Below are 27,942 nucleotides of genomic sequence, written 5' to 3'. Positions count from 1 at the left end.
CATGTTTGAAAAAGCAAAAGAAAACTTCTACAGCATAAATATTTAAAATGTTGGAACCTTCTCATATTATCGTAAAACCTTTTAAAAGTTTCTGTAAAACAAATCTGACTATTGCCCATCCCTATTTATATCTTTACAACTTGATGCTGTAAACTTTTCATATAAAAAAATTAAGATTCTATGATTTAATAGAATTCATAGTTTGAAATATCTAAGGTCTATGACATTGGGTTAAACAGAGAAAGGGATTAGAAAAGCAGAGTTTGTGGCAAAGAATCAATTCCTTAAGTAGTTTCAGAAGTAAACTCATCAACATGATTATCTGCTATACTCCACATGTGATGGATTACTGTTAAGTCCAATTCATTTCAAGATCTAAGACGACATCTAACCTGCTAGAGCGAGCTGTACAGTACACATTGCAGATTAAACCCGGCTAAACGGGACGGTACATCAAATGATCCAACCTCTTCTAGGGAAATTCTAGTTGGATAATGTAAATACTAGTATCCAAGTAAGACGTCACTTCTGTTGAACAGTGTAAAGTGTAGAAGTAGATATGCCTGCTATTGTTATTTAACTATGGGATCTCAGTTTACCTACTACAGCCAATACAATGAGCATTTAAATTCCAAGCGATTAGACCTAGTTAACGATCAAAATACGTGAAAGTGAACCTTGAATTGAGTGACCCACAAGGGGAAAGAGATTGGAAAATATATCCTTAATTCGAAGGTGAACATATTCAACTTACAATATATTACATAGCAATGACATAGGACATGCTTAAATAATTTTACAGGATCAAGATGAATGTATGTTCATCAAGATTTGCAGCAGTGGTCATCTTATGCACAAGTAAGTATTTAACTTTTTATATGATTTTACAAACTCAGTCATTTTAGAATAAAAGTCTGCAGTTGGACCTTTCAAAAGTTTTCTTTCAAGGGTGAAGTTTTCTTATTGCTTCCTTACAAACAATTTATCTGAAATATTTTCAAGATAGAATCCCTGAGATTTTGACTGATCACGTTAAAATTCATTCTGTGTTTACACATTTTTGAAAGTCTTTTATCCAAATCTTTTAAGATTGATTCTTAATAATGAATTTTAAGTTGTGTGAAAAATGTAAGAACTCTGACCTAGTTCCCTACCCAATACAATACAAAAGTGTTGCAAAAACATCTCTTACTTTTTTGAGAGACATATATTTAGACTGGCAGGGAACCATTTCATGCCCCCTCCCAATTTGAAGAGTTATCCTTTAATTGCATATTTATTGTTTCTAGATCTTGTGTTTACAATTCCAACTGTTCCGGATTTCTTGAATTTTGCTAATGCAGCTCTGCCCGCCCAACAATCAGCTGGCATTGGTTTGTAATTTCTTGTAACTTTAAAAGACTAAAAAATTACTTTTAATAATTTAGATCCAGCTGCATTAGCTCCAAACCCTGTTGATGGAATTTCAAATAGACCTGGATTCATATCAGTTTCCTCAAATAACCTCCCAGTAATTCCTAATCAAAGGAATATTTCAGCCCAAAGTCAAGGTCAACCAGTCTTAGCACAACAAGTTTCTGTTCAACCAACTCTTATGAATGAAACGTTGATTTCAAATACTTCATCTCTTCATGGGAAACTTCCATCCGGTCTCAATGTTTCTACGATGCAGAGTGTTAATTATGTTCCTGTCTCTGCAGCTGTAGTAGCTGCAAAATCTAGTGTTTCTGCAGCTCAAGTTGTTCCTGCCTCTGCTGCAGCTCCTCCTGTTTCACTCAGAGCCCTTGCAGCCTCTCCTATTGTACCTCTTGACATATCTCAAAAGTCTGCTATAGTTTCCCCTAAAGAACAACCATCAGCTGTTGCAGTTTCCCCTGTCTTATCAGGAGTGTCCTCTGCTACTCCCAAAGTCCCCCCAGCATCCCTAAAAGTTCCATCAGCTGCCCCCTTAGTTCCTCAAGTTTCTCCTGATGCTTCCCCAGAAGTTTCCTCAGCACTACCTGCAGTTCCTCAAGCTTCCCCTGAAGTTTCTTCAGCTTCTCCTGAAGTTCCCTCAGCTTCCCCACAAGCTCCTCTAGCTTCTCCTGAAGTTCCCTCAGCTTCTCCTGAAGTTCTTCCAGGTTCTCCTGAAGTTCTTCCAGCTTCTCCTGAAGTTCTTCCAGCTTCTCCTGAAGTTCCCTCAGCTTCTCCTGAACTTCCTCCAGCTTCACCTGAAGTTCCTCCAGCTTCTCCTGAAGTTCTTGGAGCTTCTCCTGAAGTTCCCTTAGCTTCTCCTGAACTTCCTCCAGCTTCACCTGAAATTCCTCCAGCTTCCCCAGAAGTTCCTCAAGCTAGTTCTGATGCTTCTCCAGCTTACCCTGTTGCTCATCCAGCTTCTCTTGCTGCTCCTCCAGCTGCTTCTCCTCCTGTTCCTCTTACTTCACCTGAATCTCCCCCAGTCTCCTCTCAACCTCCTTCTGGATTTCCTTCAGTTCCAGTGGTATCCTCTGCTGTTCCTTCAGCCTCCCCAGCCTCTCCTCAAACTATTCCCGTCTCCCAAGGAGAATCATTAATTTTGCCATTAGCAAATTCTGATGCTCCAGCAGTGGTATCTCCGGTATTCCCAAATATTCAAGTTGAATCTAAAGCTTTAGCTTTACCTGCAGGCTCTTCTGTAGTTCCTGTGAACCCTTCATTGCCCGGGTTTGTTCCAAAGGCACAAGTGAATCCTGATGATACCCAAATAAGTCCTATTGGAAAATCTGGACCTCTTCCTGGACCGCCAATTCTTCAACCAATAACACCATTAGCTCCTTCCTTCTTACAATCAAATTCATCTAGAATAAATGCATCACTGTCTAGAACCAACCAAAGTTTAATATCTACAGATGACAATCAAAATAACATAGGTTGGGAAGCAGCAAATACTACTCAAGCAAATGAATCTTCAGGTTTGCCAATACAAGAAACCTTTCCTCCCAATAATGGTTCAATATTAAATGGGGAACCTAGGCTTAGTGATTCCGATGAATTAAACCACTCCTTGCCATCTTTTAAGTTAAACAATAACACAAGTAAAGAGCCAGCTGCTGTGATAGTTGATCAAGATCCATACACAGGTCAACACACAAAAAAATAAAGAAAAAAAAGTTTTAGAACAAACAAACAATTTAATGAAACTTATTCCTTTATTAGACAGTAAAAAGACAAATCTTAAAAGCAAGAAGATGAAATTGTTTTTTACTGTCTTAGTTGTATAATCATATATCATTATTATAGCCAACCAGTCTCTTCCTTTAACTCTAAACTTGCCAGAAGCAGAACTTCATACAAATCAACCAGATGTAAGTTTAAAAAAGATAGTAAGTATTAACAAATAACCCTTAGATCTTGTTTAAAGATGCCATGACAAACTCTGGAAAAGGCAATCTACAGAAATACAAACTCTAGAAAGACAATGTCTGTAAAAACAGTCCAGAAATGAAACTCCCGGAAAAGACAATTTCTGTAATAAACAAACTTCTGAGGCTCTGCAGTCTACAAGGCAGGACCAGGGGTAGGACAAACTAGGGGGATAGCAGAGCGTTGCGGCTATGATAGACTAAAGCCAAGTGCTGGGATTAGAATATGCTAAGCGGCCAGCTATGCAGCAAACAAATCTAGAGTATGCCTTTTCAAGAGTTTGTATTTCCAGATTTTGTACTTCGGGAAATTGTCATCATGCCTTTACAGTATTAAGTATAAGTTTTTAACACTTACTTGTAGGGTCTGGACACTTCTATGAATGTTGAACTAGAAGATGGTATACAGGAAGAAGGATACCAAGATCGTCTGGCACAGAAAGCAGAACTGAGATCACAAATTCTTTCACTTTTGGATGATCTTGACAAAGCTATTCCAGAAAATATTTAACAAGTTCAATGAACAGAAAGTAGTGCTAATGCATCCAAATAAATTATTCGCATGAATTAAAATAAAACAGTCCTGAATAAATAGTAAAAATGTTTTGAGGTAAAAAAATGCTTTTTGACTGTCATTGACTGCTAAAAAACTACATATATAGTTTGATCATATTGCTTCTTGTCAACAAGAATGTTGTATGAATATACATTTTTAGGGTATATATATACTTTTATAGAAATATTTCAGTTGCAAATTACTAAAAAATCCTTATGCCTTTGTGACATTTCATTATCAAAAGAAAAAGAAGATTTCAATTTCACTGGTCTTTTTTCTCGCAATAAGTACCAATTGCTGAATATACAAAAATAGAGTATTATACTTTCATTTGCAATCTAACAAGGTTGCAATCAACTCAGTTGCAATCAACTCAGTTGCAATCAACTCAGTTGCAATCAACTTAGTTGCAATCAACTTAGTTGCAATCAAATTTTGCACACTCAGTCAGGGTTGAGACAACATCAGAGTTTGTGTTTGTCCAAAAGTCGAGTTAAGATTTGCTATATTATTTCTATAAAAAACACCACTGCTGTAACAGTTGCAAAAGCTTATATGAATAATGTTGTTCGTTTCTTGAAAGATGCATGAACTGTTAGACATTTCTTTGTATTTCTGTATCATATATACTTTGATAAATATTTATGTTCATTTAAATATATTCCTTAAAAATCTTATTTTGTATTCAAACTTGGTCAAGGTTAAGAAGGAAAATATGAGGTGCCGCAATAGAAAAATGTTGCATGTTACACATTGCAATACATTTGGTTGAAAATAATTTGATTGCCATTGCTGCTGATTGCAAATAATTTGATTGCAACCTATTTAAACTGAAAATGAAAGTGTTTCAAAAATATATACCAAGCCCTGATCACATTGGGACTCTTATAATAGACAGAAAATAGATGAAAATGAAAAACATGAGAAATAAAATTTATTAAATTGTAAATATCTAATTCTTTTCAGATTAAGGAGCTGCTTAAAGCACCACAATTGTTATACTAACTGATGTAAACAGCACAGAAATTAAAAAGCATAATCTGTCCAATACCACAGCTGCAAACTTCCAATCATTTATCATTTAGTCTTCTCGTCAGCTGTCATCTCATGTGCAGTAACTTCTTCAAGTATATCATTTCTCATTTCCTGCTGATATTCTGTATGGTCAATAAGAGTACAAGCTTTTAAAGATATCCGTATTTCTGGTTTGGGCAAACATATTAGCTTCGGAATCCATTTTAAGAACACCCTTTCAAACCATATCGGCATTTTTTGTGACTTGTGGTTAAAATTTATTATTATCACTGAAGCCAAAACACTGGTAAAGGTCATGAGGAGAATGCAGTTAAAATATGTTCCTAACAGGGATGTTTGAGTTGACGTCTTTGGAATATTCTCTGACACTGCAGTTTGGAATATAGTTAGGCAGAGTAGAGTTATTACGCTCAAGAGTAGTTTCTCTGTAGAATCTGTTGGAAGTGTAAAGACAAGAACAGCTAGTGATGAAAAAAGTAAGCATGGTAAAAGAATACTACAATATATAGTACAGACTTCTGCGCTGTAGACTGATTGTGAAAGTAATGTCTTGATAGGGTTCATGACAGCAATCATAATATTTCTCATTTCGTTTAGCAGTTGCTTCTAATAACTTCCATTCTTGATTACTGATATAACTGCTGACATCAACTTGTTCATCTTTAAGTTGTATATCTAGAAGGAAACCATTATAAGTCCAGCTTCCAATCTTCAAGTCACACAGCTGCTTGTCAAATTGAAACCCTGTGATGTCAGCTTTACAAGAAGATCTAAATATAGCAGGAGGAATATAGTTAATCTTACCATCGGAGTAAACCACTGCCATAGTTTGGTAGGTTAAGCCTAATTTGTCATCTGCACTATTGTATTGCTTGAGATCAGGGATCCAGATGAGTGAGGAATCAATCCTAAGACTTGTCATATCACCAAATTCTGATGAATTCCATCTGAGGTTCTCATCCGTTCATGCAAAATTCAACCAAGAATTTGTTGTCAAAATTTGTTTTGTCTCATCTAAATCTAAAATCTGTTGAAGGTTGAGTCCAATGTGTACCTGAACTAAATCAGACTCATTCAACACAGGCCTTTCCAGCTTGTTATATCTTTTCAACAATGTTTTCAAAAGCCTTCGCTCTTGTGTTCCACTCTTTACAAAGCCCGGAAACATAATCATTCCTATGTAAACAAATATGTTAAACCAACATGTTAAAAACATACTGGTCAGTTTATATATCAAGCGTTGAATGCAAACTGAGAATGAACTGTCAAGTCAGTTTAAATTAGAATAAATCATAAATGCTCTAAGAGGATTGATGGTGTCACAGATTTGTAAAAATATGTCTGAGAAAAAGAAAAATCTGCCAAAAGCTTTGTTTATTGCAGCTAACGATGAAAAATGTTGACTTGAAAAGCTGAAACGGTTACTAGGGTTACAGGACATAGTATGGATATAATTCATTTAATTATTTCTTTAAACACTGTTTTTCAGAAAAACTTTGATCTATTCATTCAAAATGTATACTGTCACTTTAATATTTATTTAATATTTAATATTTGTGACTCTTGAGCATTAAATTGCTTTTAGGGGGGGGGGGGGTACCTAATGTTGTCATGCATTCATAATATTATTTTTCCAGATATACACCATAAAAATATTACATTTATCATAATTTTCTCTTTTTCAAAATATGTAATTTTATTTTTGTGCTTTTTACAAAAATTTTTGATGTTTTATGATTTTATTGCTTTATTTAATTAGACAAGGAAGCTATATCGGTCACATGAGGTTGCGGTCTTAGTGGTCGTAGTAAATATGTATATAATAAATATATATGTATATATATATGAAAATATGTATATAATAAAAGTCATTAAATGTTGAAAGAAATGCAGTTGTGTTCCAAGGTTGATTGAACCCAGCCAGCAAAGATTACAGTTTCTTTCACATTCCGAACGGTTGTCAAAAAAAGAATAAGACCTTGAAGATGGCTGACCGGGGTTTTTTTCAGTATTTTTCTCTGAAATTTCTGGTACCCTAACAGTTATCCACTTGTTTTTATCGTTACCAAATCAATTAAAATACCGTTTAACACTTCAATAAGAACAACATTCCAAAATCATCGAAGATTTTTAGGTCGTCATTAAAATGTCATCCTTTGTGGCTAACTCTGTTCGCTTCTGATTTCTGATACTCTACAGGGTGTCCCAATTAACATGGGAATTCAGTGACGAATTCGATATCGTCTTTTCAAATAATTCTTTGATTTTGTATAGTAATACCAACTGAGAAAGCTGTAATCTGTAAGAGTTTCGTCTGCTATGTTCACATTTTGTTTGTTTATGTTTTGACTACATACGGTTGCACTAAGTAGAACAAGAAAATTGCAGTTTACAAACATAGTAAACTTGTCCGTCTTCACTGTTTATCTTGCGGAGACATTAAATACACATCTTTACAGTCGTTTACCCTTTTCATAAAATAAACTCTAGCAGACATAATAATATTATGGCTTTTAAAATTAGGTATTACAATGCTAATACATTACAAAGACGATATCCGATTCGTCACTGAATTCCCATGATTTTTGGGACACCCTGTATATTCCAATATTTACTTGTGTAAAGGTCACATAGTAAACTTTATATTGAAAAATATTTGCGAAGAATATATTATTAAAAAGTTCTCAAATACTTTTGACATTTTAAAGTTTTCCATTGAAACTACAGGACAGCAGGTCAAAAGATTCATTTTTAAACAAATCCTTAATAAAAAAGTTTAAACATTGTGTTTTGATATAAAAAACAGAATATAATTTGCAAAAAAAAAATTTTTTGTGTTATTTTATTAAAATTATCTAATTGAAAAAAAAATTTATTTTTGAATAATTGTGATCTATCAAATATCAATTCAAATCTTCAAAATCTTACAAAGTTACGACATGTGCCAAAACGTGTCTCGCCTATGTGGTTTTGAGACATTTACTCAAATTCATATCAATGTCAAGAATCAATTCTTAAGCATTTACGCACCTTCATAACAAAAAATTTTTTTGAAAAGGTAAAATCTACACAAAATAAAAATTTAAACATATTATTTTTTTAATCATAGAATCATTACTCACTGAGCTATTTATTTATGCTTAAAAATAAAATGTGAAAACTTAGATTCTTTCAATTATTCTGAAGTTAATACTTTATCGTTTCTTTATCAGAGAATTTTTGTTTTCAGTGATTTATCAAGGAAATTATGGAAGTGATTATTTTGATACGGACTAAACAGGAAAGTGGGGTTTGTTTAAAACGCGACAATGTTTCCAATTGGGGGGATATGTTTGAAAATGACAAAACTGGAATTGTATTGTCTTAAACGGTCTAGAGTTTTTTCTCTTAAAGAAGTCCTTTTTTAATTTTGATCTGAGAAAATAATTTAATTATGGGAATTGACATTAATTATTAAACGGTTATTAAATGTTGGTTAACATGTTTAATATCTATATTTAAGCTCAGAATCCTAAAAATCCAATCTTTAAATGTGTACCCGTTTTGAATCTAATGTCCACTGTATTATGAACAAAATGTTGTTTTTCTTTCACTGAATATAATCTAAAAATCGACTAAATGTAGAGCATGGATAAATTAAACCAGTCTGGATAATTTGATGCAAAGTACAAAGAAGACGACAATTGTTGGATTCTTGAAAACTAATTTGTATTGTATTGTATTGTATTGTATTGTAATGTATTATATTGTATTGTATTGTATTGTATTGCATTGTATTGTACTATATTGTATTGTATTGTATTGTATTGTATTGTATTGTATTGTATATTGTATTGTATTGTATTGTATTGTATTGTATTATATTGTATTGTATTGTATTGTATTGTATTGTATTGTATTTTGTAAGTATTTTATTGCTTTGTTTGTATCGTATTGTATTGTATTGTATTGTATTGTATTGTATTGTATTGTATTGTATTGTATTGTATTGTATTGTATTGTATTGTATTGTATTGTATTTTATTGTATTGTATTGTAAGTATTTTATTGCTTTGTTTGTATCGTATTGTATTGCATTGTATTGTATTGTATTGTATTGTATTGTATCGTATTGTATTGCACTGTATTTATTTCTATAGCATATCCATTCCTAATGTAATTGATAAAACAAAATTTGAAAAAATATATAGTTGTTAATGCCTTCATATTTGCTCTAAATCATATTTGCTCTAAATCATATTTGCTCTAAATCATATTTGCTCTGAATCATGTCAAAAGCCAGGATTTTTAACCTCAAAATTTTAGTCAAATTTTTAGTTCCTAAAATAGTATATTTGTTTCGTAGAATCGTCCAGAGGTAATCGTCCACTTTCAGCCCCACGAAACAACCTATAAAGTCTAAACTTCATTCATAATTTATGAATTTTTTATATCGCAACATTAAATAAACCCTGTGGTGGCCCCCTTTATGTATAAAATTCTTTCTTTTTAACATTAGCTTAATGTTACATAAATTGAAGGTAGTTAAGGTATTAATATTTCATATTTTCAAAATAACGATTTGAATTGATTTATATATAATTTTTGAAAGTAGATGTAGGGTAGATGTGAATGTTTAAGAAAAATTTCATTTCATACGTTCACGGTGGCCCCTGCCAGGGGCGGATACAGGGGGGGGGGGCAGATTTCAGAATAGCTCCTCAGTAGCACTTAAGGGATAGATAACCTAATGCAAAACAGGAAAAATATCTATCTTTAAAAAATTGTGTTCCTAAATCTGGATGTTTTTGTTCCGAAATAATCTAGCACATGCTTTTTGTTTGTTTGTTCAATTGTGGTCTTTAACCTAGTTAGACTAGTTTGAAATATCAAAAATATTAGATGGGAGTTTTTTTCCTAGTTGTATTAATCAGTTGTTTTTAATTAGGCTCTTCAGCACTTTGTCAAATGGCATAATGCCTAATCTTTTATAAGAGGTATCTTTGGGGGAAAAATTTAGGAATTCATAAATCAGATAAATGGTCTTTGATAAGAGATATGTGAAATTGTATCATGCAACTATACACTGCTAAAATTCCAATAGTTCTGTAAACATAGAGAATTGTGAATTTTATTTCTTGCTCCACTCGACAAATAAGTTTAATCCATAAAGGCAGAAAATCTATAAATAACGTTGCCAAAAACGTTTTGTATGATGTATAGTGATTTCAGTTTGCTTTAAAGTATAGACAAGAGGTGGGAATTCTTGTATTGTTGATATCGAGATTAATAATATCTCGATCTTTTGTTAATCTACAGATTAATTTAATCTTTATTCGATATCTTAACGAGATGAAGTGAAAAACGTGAAAAGCCAGTCAGAAGCTAAGAAATTTTGCGTTCAAAATAATGAGGAAACAGAGAAAGTAAGGATATCCAAAATTTAAAAATCAAGCAGATTCAAAGTGCCCATAGTGGATATCAAAATTAATCGGTAGGAGTTATGGATATCCACCACTAAAGATCCCAGCTATGGTTATAAATATATTCTGATCGATTCAAAATCTGAATTTCTTTCATTCAAGATTTAAGATGTCAGTTCCAGGAAGTATGTTAGCGCTTAGGAAGACGACACCAGGAGTTGGATATACTCTAGCCAGGTCATTGATAATAATAACAATAACGATTATTATGATGATAATAATGATAATGACCTAGGCTCTGTTTCCTAGCCCCCTCCCCCCCCCACCCGAGGCACTCCTGCAGCGCTGCATGGGCTTTTTTTTGTATATTAAATATTTGATATTATTTTATATATTTGAATATTTTTATTATTATTCATAAAATGTTTATTCAATATCCATTATATGATCCTAACCATCGTTATTATTTTTTCTTTTAGTGAAAAAGTCCCAACCCCACTTGAGGACGAGGTAAGCCATGTTTATCCTAAGATCTGAAAAAATAGGTTAGATTAGAAAATAAATTATAAATAAATTTTTTCTTCATATAATGTGGGGGGAGGAGAAGCTTCAATCAATGTCTGTACTCATTTGAATATTTTAATTTAATTTGAATTAAGACGAAAAAAATCCGCCAAATTAGATACAAACATAAAATTACTATTGTACAGGTACTGCTTGAGATAGAGAAAGTGGCAATCTGTGGATCCGATATTGCACTGTACAATTGGACCAAGGTGGCACAGGTAGCATTATGTACAATTTACAATCTAGCATTATGTACAATTTACAATACGACAGGGTTAGTAGCATAAAACAATAAAACCATTAGTTGTTTAAATAGTACATTTCATGATAAAAAGCGACGATGATTAGATTTTTATTTCTGATTTAGACTATATGATAGGGAAACATTCCTTTTTTGCAACGTCAATATCGAAATCTTTTCTGGATACAGTGATAACCAGAAAACAAAGGAATAGGAAGACGACATTGTAGCAACACTTACGTGTATTTGATGTTGTTACAAAATAAAAAGATTTACTAGACACTTATATAACCTATAATTAAATGAAATAGGTCTGTTTACACTGCACAAATGACGTGTCTCTTGCTCATCGGACTTCGTCTTCCTATTTTAGAGTTTTCTGGTTTTCATTGTAGAACGGAATTTTTCTAATTTTAAAGTTTTCAGGTGATAGCAAACATACCATTCATTCCTGGACATGAAGCCGTGGGAACAGTTGTAGCCAGGGGAACTGGTTGTACTGTAAATATTGGTACAAGGTATAGTACACCATAGAGAGCTAGTTGTATTGTAGATATTGGTACAAGGTATAGTACAGTATTAGGAGCTGGTTGTACTGTAGATATTGGTACAAGGTATAGTACACCATAGAGAGCTAATTGTACTGTAGACATTGCTTAAAGGTATAGTACACTATTGGGAACTGGTTGTACTGTAGATATTGGTACAAGGTATAGTACACCATAGAGAGCTAGTTGTACTGTAGATATTGCTAAAAGGTATAGTACACCATAGAGAGCTAGTTGTACTGTAGATATTGCTAAAAGGTATAGTACACTATTGGGAACTGGCTGTACTGTAGAAATTGGCACAAGGTATAGAACACTATTGGGAACTGGCTGTACTGTAGATATTGGCACAAGGTATAGAACACTATTGGGAACTGGTTGTACTGTAGATATTGGCACAAGGTATAGAACACTATTGGGAACTGGTTGTACTGTAGATATTGCTACAAAGTAGAGTACACTTTAGAGAGCTAATTGTGCTGTAGATATAGGTACAAGGTTTAGTACAGTATTATGAGCTGGTTGTACTGTAGATAATGGTACAAGGTAGAGTACACTATAGGGAGCTGGTTGTACTGTAGGTATTGGTTCAAGGAAGAGTACACTATAGGTAGGGTTGTTAGCGTTTTTGAAAATGATCGAAAAAATTATGTTTTTTTTCTTAAAACGATCGTTTCGTTTTTTGAAAAAACGAACGTTTTTGAAAACGAACCACTTGTTTTAAATGTTCAAAAACGAAAAGCTATCGTTTTTTTAAAACAGACGTTTTTTTAAAAAACAATATTTTTTTTAACGAAAAGCTATCGTTTTTTTAAACGGACGTTTTTAAAAAAAACGTTATTTTTTTTTTAACGAAAAACTATCATTTTTAAAAACTAAATTATCAATGCATTTATATATTTAATATAGTTTTTGCTGACATTGTTAAGGGTGTGTGTTGAAAACCATTTTTACTGTGGAACTTGCTACACTTGTAAGGAAGGAAGAGGAGATATTTGCGCTAAAATGGATCAGTAGGATATTTTTTTAATTCTTAAAAGGAGTGTCTGGCTAGTCACTCATAGTTGTTGAGCTCAGAATACTGCATTGTAAAGAATTTTTTTAGAAATTATTTGACACAGCTATAAGACGTTTATATGGTGTATAGTTATTCAGAAAGATTCGAAATTCATTCATTAAAATACTCCTGGATTGTCCAACCCAACAGGCAGGCATGCAGCGCCACTAACTGGGCCACCAACAGCCGGACAGGTGTGCCATGCCCGGAATGTTGTAGGGCGGCACACCTGCTCACCTGGTCCTTACAATACTGCATTCTCAGCTCAACTAGCCAGACACTCCCTTTCATCACAATCTTTATAAGAGTTTAATTTGAAAAAGGTTAATTAAGGATAACTTAAAACAAAATCAAATAGTTGAATGATAAACTTACATGAACAAATATATAATATTGAGTATTGTATTGTATTGTATAAACAAAATCAAATAGTTGAATGATAAACTTACATGAACAAATATATAATATTGATTTTTTTTAATGGTATTGTCGACCTAATTTTAGATGATCCTTTATCATGTCGATATATCTGTATATTATATATACTTATGTACAATGTACATGGCTACTTAAAAAGGATGAGACTTTCCAAGAAAGAAGAAGGTTTACACCTGCAGGAATCCAAAAGTCAACTATGAAGTCTTATCCTTTTTGTGCAAGTAACCCCTCAGCAATTTCGATAGGCATCTTTGTTGAAAAAGGTCACTAGCTTCTTGCCAGGTAGGTAGAGATTGTCATTTTTAACAATGCACTAGGTATAGATTGTCTTTTTTAACAGTGCACTAGGTAGAGATTATAATTTTTAACAGTTCACTAGGTATAGATTGTCTGTTTTTACAGTGCACCAGGTAGAGATCATCATTTTTACCATGGTGCCGTACAGGTACGGGCACGGACGGGGTACAGAGCACGGTGGATTCTCTGAGTACAGTATAGTAAAGGAACGGTTCTGTTATGTTCTGAAGCATGGACTCTCACCCCTCCAGGTGGTCATAATCATATGTTATCATATTTTATCATATTTAATCATATTGAATTACATTTTATCATAGAAATTAAGATATTACAACTTATGTACAGGGTTGCCTACAAAAGTTGAGACTTAAACGACTTAATTGATATGGTAAATCATATGCTAAATAATATTCTGAATGACAGTCTAAATGATATACTAAATGATATACTAAATATTATGCTAAATGGTTTGCTAAATGATATGCTAAATGATATTCTAAATGATATGATAAATGGTATGCTAAATAATATGCTAAATGATAGTCTAAATAATATGCTAAATGATATTCTAAATGATATGCTAAATGATATGATACATAATATGCTAAATGATATGCTAAATAATATGCTAAATGATATGCTAAATGATTAAAAAAATAATATACTAAATGATATGCTAGATGATATGCTAAATGATATGCTAAATGACATGCTAAATGATATGCTAAATGATATGATAAATAATATGCTAAATGATATGCTAAATAGTATGCTAAATGATATGCTAAATGATATGCTAAATGATATGCTAAATGATATGCAAAATGATATGCTAAATGATATGTTAAATATGAGAAACTGCAGGTTAAAGTTGCAATTAGAACCAAGACTGAACAAAAAGTCTGCATAAATTCTGTACAGTCGTTTTGAAGTCCCTTTGTTGGTTACCCTGCAGTAACATTACTTGTAAGATAAACACTGATCATAATAAATATAAATTTTAAATTTTTAAATTTAATAGGATTCCTTCAAAATCAATTGAATGACTCTAGTTTAAAGTTGAAACCATAAACTGCAAATGCAGGATTCACTATAACCGCAAAAAGTTTCAACAACTTTTCATTTCTCAAACATCTGAAGTAAAAAGAATAAATAAAATAGATTTGAATTAAATTTTAAGCTTAGTAAAATGGGTTTTATTTTGCCTTTCGTTTCTTAATCAAACTACCAAAAAGAAACTACAAAAATATGGACAGTGTACAATTACATCTCAATCTCGCAACATTTTATGTCGTAATAATGGAACAAGATTGTGCAATTTCAAAATACTTTCTGAGCTAAAAACTTTAGAATGTGGATATCGAGATCAATGCTTGATCCTCTCTTTTGATTAATCTCAGGATTAAATAAAGCTTTATCCTCTCTTTTTATGAATCTCAGGATTAAATAATGCTTGTCCTCCTCTCGTTATTAATCTCCAGATTAATTAACCGATTGGGATTAAGGATCTAAAGTTTTCAGAGCTCAAAACTTTAGAATGTGATATCCTTAATCCCGATCTGTTAATTAATCTGGAGATTAAATTCATGAGGAACACAAGCAATATTTAATCTGGAGATTAAGAAAAAGAGTGGATCAAGCATTAATCCTGATATCCACCATTCTAAAGTTCCCAGCTCAGCTCTGTTTGTTCATTCTTCTCATAATTCTTCTCATAAACTTTATTAAACGACACACGAGTACTAAAATATACGAAATAATTGAATCAAAAATACAATAAAATATTTTCATAAGTTATACAACGATTATAATTAACATAGTAGAACATATTGTTAAATCAGGCTGTTTTGTTGGAACCAATGGGGGTCGCACATAATGGAGTTGAGAATATAGATGTAAAAAACCAGGTAATAGTTTTAAAGGAATTGAATGGACCACATGGTATTGAAGGTATTGAATGGACCACATGGTATTGAAGGAATTGAATGGATCACATGGTATTGAAGGTATTGAATGGACCAGTTATTGAAGTATTAAATGGACCATGGTATTGAAGGTATTGAATGGACCATGGCATTGAAGGTATTGAATGGACCAGGTATCGAAGTATAAAATGGACCATGGTATTGAAGGTATTGAATGGACCATGGTATTGAAGGTATTAACTGGACCATGGTATTGAAGGTATTGAATGGACCATGGTATTGAAGATTATATTTCAAGGTACAGTACAATACAACATTTTTTACATTAAATCAGGATTTAAATATATTTCAGGATGTTTTAATTCTGGGAGCAGGACCTATCGGTCTTCTTGCTATATCGATATCAAAAGCTTTAGGTAAAAGAAGCCTAATCAACAACCGGTTAGCCTGGAGTCGGTTGTATACTAAGGTTGCTTAAACTCTCGATGCGCTCCAATGTACAAAAAATGTCGTCTCCTTGGCATAAATAGATAAAATCCTCGTATGATGTCACTCCCACTTCTAGAAGCAGTGCCGTCATTTGAGGATTTTATCAGTATGCTTAGGAGGCAACATTTTTGTACATTATAACCTTGGCTGGGGTGATCTCCTAAATTATCTTAAATACAATGAACATTAAAAGGCAAGAAATTGAAATAATTAGTACATTACTTATAAAAAGTATAGTACACTACCATATAAAATTGATATTGGTGTTAAAATTTTTATATTTTTCATCTTTTTTTTCCTTTTTAAATGAAATATACATATTTTTGAGAATATGTGTTTCAAATCTTTCCCTAAACTCTAAGACCCCACAATCAGACTTTATTCGGGTGAAACTATAAATCACTTTTACACCCTCTTCCAGTTTTAGGATTTTAACATTTAAAGTTGTATTTAAAGCCTGTGGCAAAAGAAGCAGTGTGCATATTTTCATCTTACGCTAAAAATGTAGTTTGCTTTTAAAACCAATTGAAGTTCAAAGCAATGGCGTATGCAGAAATAAATCTAAGGTTTTGCCAGATATACGCAAAGCGCAAAATTTGTTTTCCCTGCCATCTTGCCCCACCCCCTTCACAAATCTATGGGGAGGCACTGCCACCTCGCCCTCCCTTCACAGGTTTAGGGGGTGATTTTAAATAGTCCTACAAACATGAAATACTGCAATTGTGCAATGAACACAGACCCATTTAACCATAATAAGGGATTCTCAAGGTATACTAGTCAAATTATTTGATTTGCAATAACATCAAGTTCACTTAAAGATTACAATTTTATGTTATCTTTTTATTCCACAATTTTCTGGTTCTCACTGTGCAAGTCTGATTCACATTTTTGTCACAAACTCAATTCTTCTAATCCCAATAACTTGATGAAGTAAAAATTTGATATTTCGAACTTTGATTATTTATTAAACAAAATTTAAAGTTTGAAATATCAATGGACTCAGTTTTTTATTGTTTAGCTTTTATTCCTTTTGTATTATCGAGAAAGAAGGAGACAAAGATTTGAGGAGTACTTTGTGAGTGAGACATGCCAATTATAAACAGAGTTTCTCTTTAAAATACGTTTGTTAAGGTTGCAGAAGAGTGTTGGTGGCAGATATTAATCAAACCAGGCTGGACCTTGCTGTTAACATGGGTGCAGATATTACAATAGGGAAGCACCGTCTGCTACATATATTTTTTTAAGTTATTTTTTCATGGAAGATTTCAAATTAGGTTTATGATTGTATATTTTTAGACTCCTTGAGGGAAAATTTGCATGCACGTGTTATGGAACTCACAGGTAAAGTTTTTGCCCTTATCCGCAATTTTGAATTTTGTATGCCACAGCACATTCTTGATATAGATGGAGTTGGCATCAGTCGTCTGGTGGAGGCGACAGGAGCGCCATCTATAGTCAACAACTGCTTCTCTCTTCTAAGAAAAGGGGCCAAGCTTGTGCTCATAGGTGCCAATTTACAATATTTTGACTAATGTCCTTGTCAGAAGTTCCACAGTAATTATAGGTTTAAATTCATTGTGATATAAATAAAGATATAGTCTTAATTTTAATTTTTTTTTTTTTAATTTAGGGCTTCCAAAATCAGCCATTCATATTGAAGACCCGCTTCAGAATGTTATTTTCAAGGTAACTCAACTTAATTAAAACAAAATTTATTCGAAATAAAAAATGTATAATGGGATAGGTTTCAGTTAATTGAACTTGTTTTGTGTGTTTTCCTTTCAGTACTACAAGATTACCCACAAAGATTAAGAATGTAAAGACGACCGTAAACTCTTAAAATATGATGATTCCAAGGTTGTACTAAGTTTGCTGCCTTGAATATGGTCGTCTCATGGTTTGTTTAACGATGTTTGGCAAGAAACGAAACAAGTTTACAGTGGCTGGATGGAGTTGAGGAAACAGAAAGTATAAATTTCGTACAGTCTCCTTTGATGTCTCAACCTTTGTGGGTAACCCAGTATGTTCTTCTTCTCTTGGAACATATTTTAACACGGAAGGTTTCTTGTTACAGAAACATTGGACAGGAATATAAAGATAAAAATTCCAATTTAAATAGATATATCACATACGAATATATATATACACACAAACAAAAAAAAGTAAAAAATTGTCGATATGTTGGACAAATTTTTTTATTTTTGTTTTGTTAGGATTTCGGGCACAAAAAAATAAAATGTGATAACAAATTTTAAATTATAAAATGATAAAAAATTTTTGGGACATTTAAAAAAAAGCAAAACCAATTTAATTTTGAAAATGAAATTTTTGAAAAATTGTTGGGAAAATGTTTATTCTATTATTTTCCAAAATTTCATAAAATTCATCAAAAATAAAATAAAATATAACAAAAAATTCGAAAAAAAAATGTAAATTGGAAATCACAAAATGTTGTCAAATTATAACCTTAGAACTAGCTGTTATGACTTCAAAACAAAAATGCAAATATTGGATAACATTTTTGAAACAATTTTTCGCGGATTTTTTTCAACGTTCCAAAAAAATTTATGAATATTTTTTTAACATTTTACATTTATTATGCCTTATTTCCGAACAAGACAAAAAATTTTCAAAATTTTGTTTAAAGCATCGATAATCCCGGTTTTTTTTAACTTACCCTGTATATATTTTCATGTAGATACATTGCATGATAAGATAAACAAATATCTGTTGAAGATGAAGTCTGGTTGTGTTTAAAGTTGATAATACAGGGTTAGACACAAAGAATAAGACTTAAGAGATTATTGTACGGAACTTGTTCAATCATATCATCTTGTCTCTTTTTAAGTCCTATACTTGCCTGTTTTTCAAGGCACCAAATTCACCCTTCGGATAGTTATATTGAAAGAGTTTCTTGTCGTTATTATAAATTCTTATGTTTTGAGATTAAATGGACTGTAAGCGTAATTTCAAGTGACGTTTCATTAATAGAATGGCATGTCCGATTTACAACGACACCCTTTATACCTTTGTTTGATCAAGGATTTGGTAGATATTCTTATTTATGTAACAGGAAATTAAGTTCCAAGAAACCGCGCGAGTGTACTCTAGTACGGAGAGTACAGCAGGGAGTGTACGGAGCCCGAAATTTAAAAGAGCATCGTTGAACGAAACTCTCGAGTTTACTATATAGATGAGGATATCGTTGTCCTAACAAAGGTTTAAAGGGTACTGTTGTGAATCGGGCATGCCTCTGTATTAATGGAATGCTATGTAAAATTATGCTTACAGTCCCTTTAATCCTGTATTTGTACTGTGTAGTCCCTTTAATCCTGTATTTGTACTGTGTAGTCCCTTTAACCCTGTATTTGTACTGTGTAGTCCCTTTAATCCTGTATTTGTACTGTGTAGTCCCTTTAATCCTGTATTTGTACTGTGTAGTCCCTTTAATCCTGTATTTGTACTGTGTAGTCCCTTTAATCCTGTATTTGTACAGTGTAGTCCCTTTAACCCTGTATTTGTACTGTGTAGTCCCTGACGCTTGTGACAGTGCATGGACGAAGAATATTTGATACTTGGGAGAAATGTGAAGAACTCATCAGTACAGGACAGGTGGGAACTGGGAACTGGTTACCACAAAAAAAATTAAATGATCGGTTTAAATTTTTCTGATTACTTTATTTTTTCAACCTGATGGTGAAAAAAGAGTTCATAGTTTGAAATATCAAAGCTTGACAGTTTTGGGTTGCATAGATATAGGGATTAAAAAGTAAGAGTTTGCGGCCAAAATTTAGTTTCTTTAGAAATATTTTATTCAAAGAATTCGGATAAATAGAGAGGAAACGTTTAAACCGATCATATTATTTTTTTGTTGTAACTCAGATTATCCCAGATTAGGTTTATGGCTAGTCAAAATTAAGATTTGTCAAAACTTTAGGAGATCCCATATTAAAAAAATAACAGTAGGATTTATGCAATTTTTGATAAAATTATATGAAAATGGTTGCCTTGATCGACCTAAAACTTAATAGAGCCAATTACAAAAATAAGCGGCGCAAAGCACCATAAATAAACCAATCTGTCCTACAGGGTTGTGTAGTAATGTATGTATTCATATTTCCCTAGATATAATATATTGCAGGGTTTAGATACATAGTTACATATAAACGCATTTCCTACGGGCAGCCGTAGTACCTTTGAATTTCCGAGCCGGGTCAACCTTTCCGGTCCCAGATTGCTTTGTATCGCCCGGACATTGGTGAAATGAAGCAGACGCTCAATACGACTAGCCGGTGCAACAAGGTTGACGTGGTCAGACTTCAGGTTGAATTTACTTTTACTGAAGGGTCAGGGGTGCGTGCGCTATGGAACTGCAGAAAACAATAGAATTATTGAATTATATTTCTTTATGTAACAAAATATAAAAAAGAAGTTCGTATTTAGAACTTATTTAGTTTTTAGAATGTGTCACAAATATTTCAGAGATTCATCAGATATAAAAAGTTAGAAATTACAAAATCTAAGTTAAAAGAAAGAATGAAGATGACAATTATTCAAATGCTTTCTGGTTCCTTTCAAAACTATCTCTTTATCTAAAAAGACTTTTCAGAAAATTGAAAGACTTTCCTATTGCAAAATCTTTACTACAAAAACATCCTATAAATTGAAATTTATTAAAATTTTAGAAGTTTTTCAAGGTGCTAAACATTGTGTTAGAGCAAAAAAAAACTAGAGTTTGACACCCCTCCCCCAAACTGAAACCAGTCTAGTGTAGTCGGTCTCTTCCTTTAAGATTAATAATAAATTACATATTTCAAAATAATAATAATATTCATTATTCCAACAAATTAATTAAACATACAACCAATAATAACATGAAATTTAAACAAAAATCAATAAAAAATCATGTTACTGTAAAACACAAAAAAACATTTAATGTCTCAACAGCTTTGGCATCTAATTAAATTAAGAAAACTATTCCATATAAAACAAGATTAATCATTGATTATTTATTTTTAATCATTAGTACTAATCACTAATCATTAATCATTAACCAGTAATCAGTAATCAGTAATCAGTTATCAGTTATCAATTATCAGTAATCAGTAATCAGTTATCAGTAATCAATAATCAGTCATCAGTAATCAGTAATCAGTAATCAGTCATCAGTCATCAGTAATCAGTAATCAGTAATCAGTCATCAGTAATCAGTCATCAGTAATCAGTCATCAGTAATTAGTAATCAGTAATTATTAATCATTTATCATCAATCCATCATTTTGAAAAAGAAAAATCATTTCTAAAATTATCAGATATTTTATAAATACTTTTTCAAAAATATAAAAGAAAGAAATTAATGAATAATTTTGAACTGTGGAATAAGTAAAGTAAGGTTTGAGATAATTTTAATAAATGTTAAAAGATCTTTTTTAGATCGATTATAGATCACCTAGACATTTATAGACATGCAGTTTCAAGATCTTTTACAGATAGTTTACAAATCATTTGTAGATTATTTAAAGATCATTTACTTCGCTTTCAGATCGTGTTTTTTTTCTGTGCAGATATTTAGACTGTAAAGACATTGAAGAAAAACGTCAGAATAACAATTTTCAAGATTCAAAAGATGTTTATATGATGCTTTAGGGACACCCTGTACATAAAACTTAAATTGGCTCGGTTCAGTAATATTTAGAAATTCATGAAAACTCGATAAATATTAAATATTAAATACATGTAATACAAAATACAAAATACGTGAATATGGCAAAATGTTGTCGTTATGCTGCAACACACATTTACGAAATAAGAGAAATGATATGTCAACAGGTGCTATTGAGCTTTGTATTAAATAATGTTAAATGGACACGGTTCACTAAACATATTGGCGAACCAGTTTTAATCTTAAAAATACGCGAATAGGCCTTTATCAAATATTAGTTATATGGGAGAAATCACAGTCAAAATTTGTAAAAAAGAGAACTGCATGGTGGGAGCTTTAAAGGGACTGTTTTCTAGCTTTGGTTCGGTCTCTACACTTTAGGCACTTGGATACTGAGAGCAGTTGTTACATCCTCATCATGTCTGGCCCCTCCTTTGTCAATTATATCACTAAACTCTCTAAATTATAAAAATGGAAAAAGTTGAGCATAAAAAGTAAATTCAAAATTTTGATTCTTTGAATATAAACGAAGATTAGTTTTCTAGAATTGGGATTTAAAATTTGTAAGAATTTCTTCTTACATTCGTTGGTTATCTTTTATTCTATAATAATTAATTTAAAGAGATATAAATATTTTTGAACAAAAAGAAAATCTCATATTTTATCCACCAGAAAAACTGATTTGATTAAAGTTTTGAATATACTAAATCAATTATTAATTTCAAAAACCAATATATTGTTAGGTTTTTAGAAAAAGTATAATAAAAGAAGAAGAATTAATAAGATTAAAGAATAATCTCAAGTTCTCAGAAAATTTTCTAAAGAACTTAATTTGAGGCTTTGTTAAAAATTGGTTTACTTCAGTTTCTATAACTGCTCCCCCGAGAATAGAATATATATTAGACTGGAATTTAGACAATTCTTCGGTATAAATTTTTTCAGTCCCTTTCAGCCTGAAAGGGAGTTCAAAGTGTACAAATCATGTAAATGTTCACAAATTATATGCAGTAGAGTACATTAATACAGTATGTTCCCTAGACTATCCATTTCAATTTCGAATTTTTAAAGCTGTTAAATAAACTTTATAATGAATTAGGTGAATAAAAACATCATTTGATTTATAGTTATAACGAAAAATCATCGTTTGTAAAGTGAAAGGCATAGAGTCTATGTGAAATGATCATTGGTCAATTATGAAACCAGCCTATTTCATAATTTGGTTTTTTTAATATTAATTTTAGATTTTCTATAATATGATGTTCCAGGGCCCAAAAGGTCATATAGCACAAATATGTTAAGTACACCTGCAGTATGGAAACAGTACAACAAAATGGCAGTTTTACACTTTTTTCTAGTAAATTCCCCTCTAATATATATTCTATTCTCTTAGTCCCTTACCCCCTTTACCCCTCACCTGAAGTTTATATGACCATCTGAGTCCTTGTCCAAAGCAAGAATAGTTTTATCAACTATTTGTTGAAGCTGTTTGTCCTGAAAACAGAGATTAAATGTTACAAAAGAATATTTCGAGAATTTTGTTATACTTTAGAGGTAAATATACTTTAGAGGTAAATATACTTTAGAGGTAAATATACTTTATAGGTTAATATACTTTAGAGATAAATATACTTTAGAGATCAATATACTTTAGAGGTAAATATACTTTAGAGGTTAATATACTTTAGAGGTAAATATAATTTAGAGGCGAATATACTTTAGAGGTAAATATACTTTAGAGGCGAATATACTTTAGAGGTAAATATACTTTAGAGGTAAATATACTCTAGAGGTAAATATACTTTAGAGGTAAATATACTTTAGAGATAAATATACTTTAAAGGTAAATATACTTTAGAGGTAAATATACTTTACAGGTAAATATACTTTAGAGATAAATATACTTTAGAGGTAAATATACTTTAGAGATAAATATACTTTAAAGGTAAATATACTTTAGAGATAAATATACTTTAGAGGTGAATATACTTTAGGGGTAAATATACTTTAGAGGTAAATATACTTTAGAGGCGAATATACTTGAGAGGTAAATATACTTTAGAGGTAAATATACTTTAGGGGTTAATATACTTAAGAGGTAAATATACTTTAGAGGTTAATATACTTTAGAGGTAAATATACTTTTGAGGTAAATATACTTTAGAGGTAAATATACTTTAGAGATAAATATACTTTAGAGGTGAATATATTTTAGAGGTAAATATACTTTAGAGGTTAATATACTTAAGAGGTAAATATACTTTAGAGGTAAATATACTTTAGAGGTGAATATACTTTAGAGGTGAATATACTTTAGAGGTAAATATACTTTAGAGTCAGATCATAAATACTGTAATCAGATCATAAATATAATAATATTAAAACAGACTTTAGTTACATTACACTATGTTATTTAAGGAACCCTCTATTTAGATTATATATAATATTATGGCACGTCTAATTCATAACAATCCCCTTAGAAGCTTCGTCTTGTCAAGAATATATAAATTGACGTGCGGGTTTCAAATGGAAAACAGTGGAAGAAATTACTCAGTTTTCTAAAGCTAAAAAAACTATATCTTCCTCATTTTTGATTTGATAAACGTTTAAATGGTACTATTGTGAATATGTTTACGCTTTGTAAACTATAGTAGTTTTGTTTAAACCCAACCTGAAGAGGAATTGGAGCTTCTTTTCTCTCTCAGTAGATTTTGTTGCAAACATTGCTAAACCTTGGACAAACTCCTAAAACAAGTCAATAAAGGTCACAGCTATATGATTTAAGGTCACAAAGGTCACAGAGGTACAGGCTATATTATTTAAGGTCACAGAGGTCACAGCCTATATGCTTTAAAGGGAGTGTTCGCGAAAAATGAATATAGGCTTAATGCGATAAAAAAGCGCTTTTGATCGATTCTAATCTTACTTCTATCTGTTGCGTCTATAAGGAGAAAATTGTTAGAAACGACTCACACGGAAGAACGCAGCGCCCATACAAATTCAGAAAGATGCAACATTCAACTCGGATCGTAAACAAATCAATTTAATTCCAAACAAATCATTCAGATATTACAAACAATAGTAATCGGTTATTTTTCGACGCATTCATATATAGTTAATATTTCATAATATTTTTGATTTTGTTTTTTTAGATTAATTTTCGCTGGCGCTGGATTTTCGAACATTCCTGGAAAATATGAAAATGTCGTCTTCATTATCAAAAATCCTCGAAACAGGAAAAAATGTAACTCTCAAATCATGAAAAATACAAAATATTAAGAAATATCAACTATTTACGAATGCGTCGAAAAATAATCGATGACTATTGTTTGTAATATCTGGATAATTTGTTGGGAATTAAATAGATTTTTTTACGATCCGAGTTGAATGTTGCATCTTTCTCAATTTGTATGAACACTACGTTCTTCGGTGTGAGTCGTTTTTAACAATTTTCTCCATATAGACGCAACAGATAGAAGTAAGATTAGTATCGATCAAAAGCGCTTTTTTATCGCATTAAGCCTATACCCCCTTTCATTTTTTGCGAACACTCCCTTTAAGGTCACAGAGGTCACAGTCAATATACTTAAAGGTCACAGAGCTCACAGTCTATATGCTTTAGAATCACAGAGGTCACAGGCTATATGCTCAAAGGTCAAAGAGCTCACAGTCTATATGCTTTAGGGTCACAGAGTTCACAGGCTATCTGCTTTAAGGTCACAGAGGTCACAGTCTATATGCTTAAAGGTCACAGAGCTCACAGTTTATATGCTTTAGGGTCACAGAGATCACAGGCTATATGCTTTAGGGTCACAGAGGTCACAGGTATATGCTTTAAGGTTACAGAGGTCACAGTCGATATACTTTAAGGTCACAGAGATAACAGCCTATATGCTTTAAGGTCACAGAGGTCAGAGGCTATAAGCTTGAAGGTCATGTCAGACTAGCTTAAAGGTCATAGAGATTTCAGGCAATATGTTTCACGGTCACCAAAAACAGTTGCGATCAAAGGAATTGAGTTTTTGCCACAAACTTTTATTTTCTAATCACTATATCTTTGGAACCCGATACTGTAGACCTTTGATATTTCAAACTGTGAATTATGTTAGATCAAATAATTATAGTTTGAAATATCAAAAGGTTAACATCTTTAGATAGGAGAAATATAGGGATTAGGCTTTTTGAGTTTGTGGCAAAAACTCAGTTCCTTTGAATAATTTTATAATTTTATTTTCCATAATTTTCCAATTTTTTCTGAACGACAACCTTTTTCATGAAAATTTCGTTCGTTCTTAAAAATTTTGTTCGTTCAAAGATAGTAAAAATGTAAAAGAGTTGAAAATACCTTGAAATCTATCTCTCCGCTGTTATCTTGATCAAATATAGCCACTACGCGTTTTACGAGGGGATTCTCCTAAACATAAAAAAATACGTTTTCGATATATTGAAAATTTATTTTTCAAAAACTAAAAGATTTTTTTAATATTGAAAATACATTTTTCAAAAATGAAAAGTTGTTTTAATGTTGAAAATACATTTTTAAATATTGAAAAATTGTTTTAATTGATTACATATTTTTAAAAATTGATATGTTACTTTTCATGTTGAAAATACATTAAAAAAACTTCTATTATAAAAAAACTTTTACTATACTAAACAGACGTTTTTTTATGAAATAATATAGTAATACATTCCCGGATATAAAAGATGTAAAATCATGGTATATAGGAAATTTTTCCGTTTACGAAAGCAGAATAACAAATATAAAATATTCAATATCGGATATCGGGTATCAAATATTGAATATCGGATATCTGATATCAAATATTAAATATCTGATATCAAATATTAAATATCTGATATCAAATATTAAATATCTGATATCAAATATTAAATATCTGATATCAAATATCAAATATAGGATATCATATATTGAATATCAGATATTAAATATTGAATATCGGATAAAAGGTATCTGATAATAATAATTTAATAAAATTTATTCTATTATTCTCGCATTCTCAACACACAAGCCATTTTGAATAAATGTTAAAATGTAATATACCGTTTTAATTTTTAATCGAAAAATTTAATTAATTGATCAATGTAAAATTTAACAGAAGTCATACTCTGAACAATTCTATGTTGTAAATATCCCGGGATCAAGATTGATCTCCATCTTTTGCATCTTTACAGATTTATTAAATCCTCTTCTATATCTTATGATGGTCCTAACCTGCAGGGATAACTTTGGTCTTGGGATTAAGCATTGTTTCCCAATTCCAAAAGTGCCCCAGATGGACATCGAGATAAAGCGTTCAAGATTAACAATTTCCATACAAAAGTTTCAATCTCTGTTCAAAATAACATAAATCAATAAAGTTTATTAAATTAATTCTTTTCAAATACGGTATTACGATTTTATGTTTCACTGATTCCTTTTATCAGAATTTGACTTACTATTTTATTTTGGGTTTCCTTACCTTTAACTCGGGTAGGGAGAGAAGTTCTCCTGTACTAAAACAAAAGAAAATGTTTTATATAAATATTTCATGTTTACCCGTCATTTTACCATTATGTTTTTTTAAGAAATTGTTTTTTCTATCTCTTCAAAACTTTCTACTGATAACGATTATTCAAGAAATTGTGAACGATATTTTTTTGGCTGAAACTTCAATTTATTTGTATAACGCAGAGATAAGAGAGTTACAGAGATCAATTAACACCTCTAATATGCGATAACTTCCTCAGCATGTTCTATTGTGTACAAGTACTGTACACGACCAATCAGGAGACATCTGTATTTAGGGATATTTAAGGATCCTCTGAATAGGAAATGCAAAATCTTAAAACAGACAATATTCATAAACGTTATGTTTTATGTTTAAAATTTCAGCATTTCTTAAAAGTTGTAAAACTTAACCCCTGAATGCAACAAATGGCCGTGAGATGTCAGTCAAAAAACATTACATGGAACCGTAGCATGGCGTGCCAGGACACTATAGGCCTGCTCAGCCTATCCAGGTAGAGTGTATGAGCAGTCTGTGTAGTCTGTGGTATAACCAGAGGCAGAAACTTTTGTGCGAACGTTAAAGAAGAATTAGATTAATCCGTAGATTAATCCCAAGATACACAACAAGAAGAATTAAATTAATCCGTAGATTAATCCCGAGATACACAACAAGAAGAATTAAATTAATCCGTAGATTAATCCCGATATACACAACAAGAAGAATTAAATTAATCCGTAGATTAATCCCGAGATACACAACACAAAAGTTCTTTCTTCAGGGTTTCCCCAAAATATTTTCTATAAAAAATGTTTTCCCGGAATCCATTTAAACAGCA

The 27,942-nt window shown here is 31.6% G+C and overlaps 2 protein-coding genes, 1 long non-coding RNA gene and 1 pseudogene across 3 annotated transcripts in view; 2 read left to right on the top strand and 2 right to left on the bottom strand.

The window, feature by feature from the left end:
• The first annotated feature begins 268 nt into the window (after positions 1 to 268).
• Positions 269 to 3,986, top strand: LOC111702625 (DNA-directed RNA polymerase II subunit RPB1). Its single transcript, XM_023474378.1, has 6 exons — positions 269 to 735; positions 803 to 858; positions 1,290 to 1,373; positions 1,428 to 3,098; positions 3,259 to 3,323; positions 3,745 to 3,986. The coding sequence occupies exons 2-6, from the start codon at positions 810 to 812 to the stop codon at positions 3,889 to 3,891; spliced, it is 2,016 nt and encodes a 671-aa protein (XP_023330146.1). The 5' UTR covers positions 269 to 735; positions 803 to 809; the 3' UTR covers positions 3,892 to 3,986.
• A 900-nt stretch (positions 3,987 to 4,886) lies between these two features.
• On the bottom strand, positions 4,887 to 6,085 carry LOC111702626 (neuronal acetylcholine receptor subunit alpha-7 pseudogene; annotated as a pseudogene).
• A 4,454-nt stretch (positions 6,086 to 10,539) lies between these two features.
• LOC111702613 (uncharacterized) overlaps positions 10,540 to 27,942 on the top strand; it is a gene marked incomplete in the record, with an annotated part of 53,870 nt that continues 36,467 nt past the window's right edge. The window contains 13 exon segments of the mRNA XM_023474367.1: positions 10,540 to 10,610; positions 10,853 to 10,883; positions 11,084 to 11,158; positions 11,608 to 11,699; positions 12,659 to 12,742; positions 13,670 to 13,772; positions 15,363 to 15,428; positions 15,799 to 15,862; positions 17,067 to 17,147; positions 17,232 to 17,276; positions 17,340 to 17,441; positions 17,566 to 17,621; positions 19,467 to 19,547. Of these exon segments, the coding sequence (XP_023330135.1) occupies positions 10,543 to 10,610; positions 10,853 to 10,883; positions 11,084 to 11,158; positions 11,608 to 11,699; positions 12,659 to 12,742; positions 13,670 to 13,772; positions 15,363 to 15,428; positions 15,799 to 15,862; positions 17,067 to 17,147; positions 17,232 to 17,276; positions 17,340 to 17,441; positions 17,566 to 17,621; positions 19,467 to 19,547 (948 nt within the window).
• On the bottom strand, positions 21,643 to 23,114 carry LOC111702620 (uncharacterized). The gene is made up of 2 exons (XR_002765454.1): positions 23,012 to 23,114; positions 21,643 to 22,055 (listed from the first exon to the last, which is right to left on the bottom strand). It is a non-coding gene; the product is annotated as an uncharacterized LOC111702620 (long non-coding RNA).

The sequence above is a fragment of the Eurytemora carolleeae genome, unplaced genomic scaffold (assembly GCF_000591075.1).
Source record: "Eurytemora carolleeae unplaced genomic scaffold, Eaff_2.0 scaffold500, whole genome shotgun sequence".
In the NCBI taxonomy this organism is placed as follows: Eukaryota; Metazoa; Arthropoda; class Copepoda; order Calanoida; family Temoridae; genus Eurytemora; species Eurytemora carolleeae.
Note: the sequence above shows the minus strand (reverse complement) of the source record. Positions and strands in the feature narration are given on the sequence as shown.